Source organism: Fukomys damarensis, unplaced genomic scaffold (genome assembly GCF_012274545.1).
Source record: "Fukomys damarensis isolate Sample0158 unplaced genomic scaffold, DMR_v1.0_HiC HiC_scaffold_20, whole genome shotgun sequence".
Taxonomy (NCBI): Eukaryota; Metazoa; Chordata; class Mammalia; order Rodentia; family Bathyergidae; genus Fukomys; species Fukomys damarensis.
Genome location: NW_022900932.1, coordinates 6,370,187 through 6,376,186, shown reverse-complemented (window position 1 = coordinate 6,376,186; position 6,000 = coordinate 6,370,187). Strand labels below are relative to the sequence as shown.

The following is a 6,000-nucleotide window of genomic DNA, read 5'->3' as shown; positions in this document are numbered from 1 at the left end:
GCTTGGTCTGTGACCAGTCACAGGTCACCAGTCTCTCTCTGATGCACTACTTTGTAATGAGGGAAAAACACTGGGTGGCTTTCAGCGGTAAGATCCTGGTAGCATGGTTAACAGATCACTCACAGACACCTTACCTGCATACCTTGTTCTGCTACCCTGGCGTGGGACACGAGAGAGATCAAAGGGGATAAATTAAAGAATGTGAGATGAACAGCTAAGTTCCATAAAGTTTGATGGTATTTTACTTTATTTTATTTTGTGTTTTTTTGAGGCAGGGTCTCACCATGTAGTTGAGACTGACCTGGAACTCACTATGTAGCCCATGCTGGTCTTGAACTCACAGCGATCCTCCTGCCTCAGCCTCCCATGACAGTATTTTAAAGACTTTGAGAAATCTATTTTTAGAACATGATGTATGATAAACAGAAAAAGGACATTTTTCTTTTTGTGTGTCCCCCCCCCCCGCTTCCAGATTTTCTGAAGCAAAAGCCCTGGGAGAAAGTATAAATGAAGCCAGAAGGAAAATCGGTAAGTAAATGCTTTTCTGCGAACCACTTTCACAGGCATTTTCCTGGTGCCTGCACAGTAGCAACGATCTGGTTTCCAGGAGGGTCTCCGCCAGGCAAGCTGCTCTGCGCACGTTCCGTGGAAGTTTGTCGTCCCTCCCACCACCCATGACGAGAAGCACTTTCTTTCTCTTGCCTAACTCAGACCTTTCATCCTCCTGCGGGCCTGGGTCCTAGCAACCCATTGAAAGTTCTGCTTTTCCCTGGTGTTTCTCAACAGCAGCCAAAGGTGCCACCGGCACCCGTGACAGCGTGCGTATTTGCAGGTCTGCGAAGCGGCCCGCAGAGTTCACGCCTGGTGTTTCTGACGCAGATGCGCCTGTTCAGCAGCTATCCTAAAGCCAGTGGGAGAGCGAGGAGCAAACACGCGCCAGTGTGTCGCACCGGGTGGCGGGTGGGGATGCACAGGCTGCCAGGTAGGAGCCCCACTTGGGGAGCAGGCCTGGAGAGACGAGGCTGAGGCAAGCGAGCCTCAGGCCTGTTCCGGTGACAGAGGCGCGTCAGAGACCCATGACCGGGTTTGGGGCAGCTTCGCAGCAGGGATCCCTGTGCCTTCACCTCTGCACTCCAGAAGCTGCTCCCCCCACAGACACCATCCCCCACGCTCCACGAATGAGGACAGGACAGAAGTAGCTGCGGGTGTCCCCTCTGACCTCTCCTACAGAAAGTACAAAATCAGGATAGCCTCGGAGCATCTAGGTTGGGGAATCAAGAGCTCGCCCCGCACCCAGGGCACACCCTGCAGCCGCAGGGAGAATCCTCGCTTCCTGGAGCTCCTTCTTAACCCTGAGGTCCAGGATCTCTGACGGGAGGAGAGAGCCTAGATCAGCGGTGGTGAACCTGTGGTACGCGTGCCGCAGACGGCTGTGTGTATCATTGGAAGCTGTACAAGGTTCGCCATCGCTGCCCTAGATTTTCACACACAGCCCCCAGCCGATATTCAGCCCGCCCTCGATGATGCACCTAAGCGGCATACACAGCAGAGCCTGCAGTGACACCCCCAGGGACACCACACATTCTCACGTTGCACCAGTGTGGACCTTGCCGATATTCAGCCCGCCCTCGATGATGCACCTAAGCGGCATACACAGCAGAGCCTGCAGTGACCACCCCCAGGGACACCACACATTCTCACGTTGCACCACAGTGTGGCCGTCTTTGTAAAATACCTTACGTGCTCGTCATTACTTCAGGATTATGGTAGTTATTAGACTCACCATTAGATCTTGTTGTTTAATGCATTTATAGAAAAGTTCATGGTTTTTATCAGAAAAAGTTCTTAAATTTTTATTTCATTATCATGGGTTTCTCTTTAAGATCTGTGTGGTTCATTGTTACTATTATTACTATTACTATTACCGTTATAACTTATTATTCTGAGGGAGGGTCCATAGCTTCTTCAGGCTTCCAGAGGATCCCTGGACTAAAAACAACAAAGAGATTGCGATCTCATTCTTGGCCGATTCTCAGGCTCCCTAAAACTGCACGTGGAATACTGAGGTTGCAACACTGTGTGTGTTTCTGGAAGTAACATGCATAGCTTCTCCAATTTTCTAAGGGGTCAGTGATCCAAACCAGAAAGGAGAATGATGCTAGGCTGATGCCCTTCCACAAGCCAAGGCTTGAGGCAGAGAAGCAGACACTTTGCTGAGGGCATCCTGGCCCCCAGCCCCGGGCAGTGGCACGGTGGTGTCCTCCCTGGCATAGGCCACCGGAAGGAAGGGGGAAAGGGGCAACGGGAGCAGATTTTAGTGGGTATACTCCCAGTTGTCAGTGCTGTTTGACCCTTTGGAGAAACAGAAGAGAAAGACCTTTCACAAACTATTTCTTCTCCACCAACGTAAAGATTTGCTCCTAAAATTGTCTAACTCTGTAAACCAAAATAAAACTGTCCCAGCACCAGTGAAACGGACTAATGATGGAAGGCGCCCATTCATTTCCTATAGCAGTGATGGTGAACCTTTTAGAGCCTTCAGTGATAACAAATAGTGCCATAGGTCTGCCACCACTGCCCTATACCATTGCTGAGTCTCTTGGCTCTGTAATTGTTGCCAGTGGTGACAAGTCCTCTGTCATCACCTGACACATTCTCGGGGTTGGGCAAGATGAAGGTTGCGTACTGCCCAGGAGCCAGGGGCCAAGGGAGTAGGGCTGTATGTGACCTGCCCAGAGAGCATTTTGTTTGTTTTCTACACACAGAGGGTCCAGATATGTGAGCAGAAGCCATGGGCTAGTAAACCTTGGTTTTGCAGAAAATAACAAGTAGAGTTCACACCAATGTTGAGTTCCAAGCTCCTGTTGCTACTAGGCAAGTGGCAAGTTCAGTGCGACGAATGAAGCCACTGTCCTCTTTCACTTCAACATCTGCAGATTGTTGGCTCAGACTCATGTCTGGGCCTCCACCATTCTGGCTGTTCTTGATCCAAGGGGACCCGGATGACTGGACCACTGAGACTCAGTTGAAGACCTTAATCCCCACACGGTGCTTGTCATGACTTATATCTAGATGTCCCCCCAAAGCCTCATGTGGTCATAGGTCATAGGTCATAGGTGGGGCTTTTCAGAGGTGGCTGAATCTAGGACGTGCGATGTTGGGATTGATTCATGGTGCGATGCTAGGATTAGAGGTGTGCGTGCTGGATACAGTATGAGAGAAAGAGGGCTGCTGTCATCACTTGCTACCTCACAGCTTTGCTGCCTTCTGCCTGCCATAGACTGTTTCTCCTCTGTGAAGCCCTCTGCCATGCCACCCTGCCTTGGAGCAACCAATTTTGAATGGAAACCTCTACAAACTGTGAGCCAACTAAACCTTTCCTCCTTTAACAATGGGTGTCAAGTGTTTTGTGTAAGCAACAAGAGAAAAGTAACTAAGACAGTGCTTGGCCACAAAGGGGAACCTATCACAGCATCTCAAACAGCAGGTGAAGCCTGAGGCAGGATAAGGTAGAACTGTACACAGATATAAAATTTCCAAAGCAACCTAGAAGCAAACTGCCTTCAGGAAAATCATGACGTGAGTGAGTGCACTTTTCCTAGGGAGAAATCAAATTGAGTGGCATCTGCATCCTTGAGGAGTCCTTTGGGGAGCTGGGAGGTGGGAGCACACGGCACAGATGCATGTGATGTGCCCGGGATGGTCCCTCAGCACCACTCCCACCCATGCCACATCCGGCCTCGGGACCTACAGGCTGGCTTTCAATGCTGGGCAGTGCACTTGTAATTGGCCTGCAGAGAGGAAACCAGAGCTGCGTTGGTGAACTACAGCTCACCCAATGCACATGCTTAAAGTTCAAGCTGCCTCTGTCTCCTTAGGCAGTTTGCTTTTTCTCTGGCATTGTGACCTAGAGCTGCCTCTTGAAAACTCCCCAGAGACGCTTATTTCAGCAGTGACCACATAACATCTCTTTTTCACATGGTGTAACCGGTCAACCATAGCTTCCATGCTATTTGCTTCTAAGAAGGCAGGCACATGAGGTAGATAAACTGTCACCATAAACCCCTCTTTGTCCTTCTCCATAAACACCTGTACCAGTCATGATGTTGAACAAGCAGAAGTCAGAAATGGAAGAGGGAGCCAATTTAGAATCTCTCTGAAAAATAGCAGAGGCCTTGTCTCTATAGGACAGCCGCTGCCATTGTATGGGCCTTCTCCATACCTAAGGACAGCAGGCTGCTCTCGGTCACCTGGGCCATGTTTTGGCCATGTCACTGAGCTCCCCGCTTCCATCTGTTTGGTCTCTTAAAATGCACCGAGCTCAGACTGTGGGAAGAGAGGCTGCTGCAGAGGCCAAGGCACCAAGCAAGTATTTTTCCCTGCTTGGAATTCTGGCCTCATTCTCCCCACGTCAGAGTCCCTCCCTACAGTGTCTCTGCAGTGAATGGCTATTCTCTGGCACCCGGCCTATGCCTAATCCAGGCTAGGAACCAGCCGCTTTGGAGACAGGTGAAAGAGCCAGACAGACACCTCTGGCCCCTCTTAATCTCCCCACGTGAAAAGTGACATCACAGCAGGCTGCACAGAAAGGCTTCCCTTGTAAGCCGCTCGGTGACTGGATCAAACCATAGAGAACATCAGAGAAGGAGCATTAGTGAGCAAAGAAAAAAGCAAACACTTGAAAAGCCAGCAGTGAAATGTTACAGAAACTTCCTTTCCTCCTCCAAAGTCAAAGAAGGGCTCCAAGCTGTGATGTGAAAGATGCCTTTTTAAAAATGTTTTCCCTCATGCCTTTGGGATCTGGAAAATCATATCTCAGATCTGAATCTCCATCCAGAAAACAAATAGGACAATTTCTACTCGCTTTGAGTGTGGTGTGTGTTCCGTACTTAGTCTCTGTTGCAGATTTAATTGCGGATCAACCTCTTGCATGCTGGCTGCAGAGCAAAGACAATGTCTGGCTCGTTTTGCTAGGCTAGCATGACCCCTTTGTTACTGTTTACTGCCGGCTCTGGGTAACGAGGTCAGTAACCCTAAGAGCTGCCTCAACCATTGACTGAGCCCTTGCTCCCTCAGAGGCTGAGAATTTGACCCGCATGATCTCATTTGGTCCCCACACGGAGGGACAGGACCTTTAAGCTGGGTATTGGCTGAATGACCCTAATGCAAAAGTCTGAAATCCAAAATGTTCTGAGTCCCAGGCAGTGAATCTTGGACTTTCAGATGAGGGTTGTCAAATCAGTAAAAGTCTAAGAAATATTCCAAATGCTTAAATACTTTGGATCCCAAGCATTCAGAAGGGAATCTTAACCTGTGCTACTGTATGTTATTGATTCCAACATGCACAGTTTTTACCCTCTTCACACCTCTGCTCTCAGGATGCATGTAACCATCCCACCTGGCCATTTTTTCATGTTTTAAAAACTTCTGAAATGAGGGTTGCTTTTATGGTTGCTATTGCCTTAGGTTCTATGAAATAGTATTTTCATTATTTCACAGATTTTTTTTTTAACTCAGTTTCAGTGAAGTGGCCTAGTGAGTGACCAAGCTAGAGTTAAAATCCATTTCTGTCCAACCCCCAAACTTTTAAATACTAGATGCCATCTCTACCAATTCAGATTTATTTGATTTTGGCATTATTTTCCTTAAGTTTACATGCTCACTGAGTGATGACACCATTTTCCTAAACCTTTGGACTCTAGCTCATGTATGTGCCCAACCAAAGCCTCAAACTAGACCCTAGCTCTGAGGATAAGCCCAGAAAATTAAGAGCTTCTGTGACACGATTGATGATAGGCAGCCTTTGGCATGGGGGGGTGGGTTGTGGGAGCAGACAGGTCTGACCCCCAGCCTGCCCATTCCCCATTTGACCAACCTCAACTTGGTTGCCTCTGCCCATAGGAAGGCATGTGTCTTAGTTACTTTTCTAGTTGCTGGGACAAGATACCTGACACTCACAAGCTAAAGGAGGAAAGGTTTATTTCAGCTCACGGTTGGTAG

The 6,000-nt window shown here is 48.7% G+C and overlaps 1 protein-coding gene across 1 annotated transcript in view; it reads left to right on the top strand.

The window, feature by feature from the left end:
* The window catches only part of Kif6 (kinesin family member 6), a 314,938-nt gene that overhangs the window by 254,695 nt on the left and 54,243 nt on the right, over nt 1-6,000 (top strand). Inside the window, exon 15 of the mRNA XM_010638879.2 lies at nt 473-528. Coding sequence (XP_010637181.1) covers nt 473-528 — 56 coding nt within the window. The remainder of the gene's footprint in view (nt 1-472; nt 529-6,000) is intronic.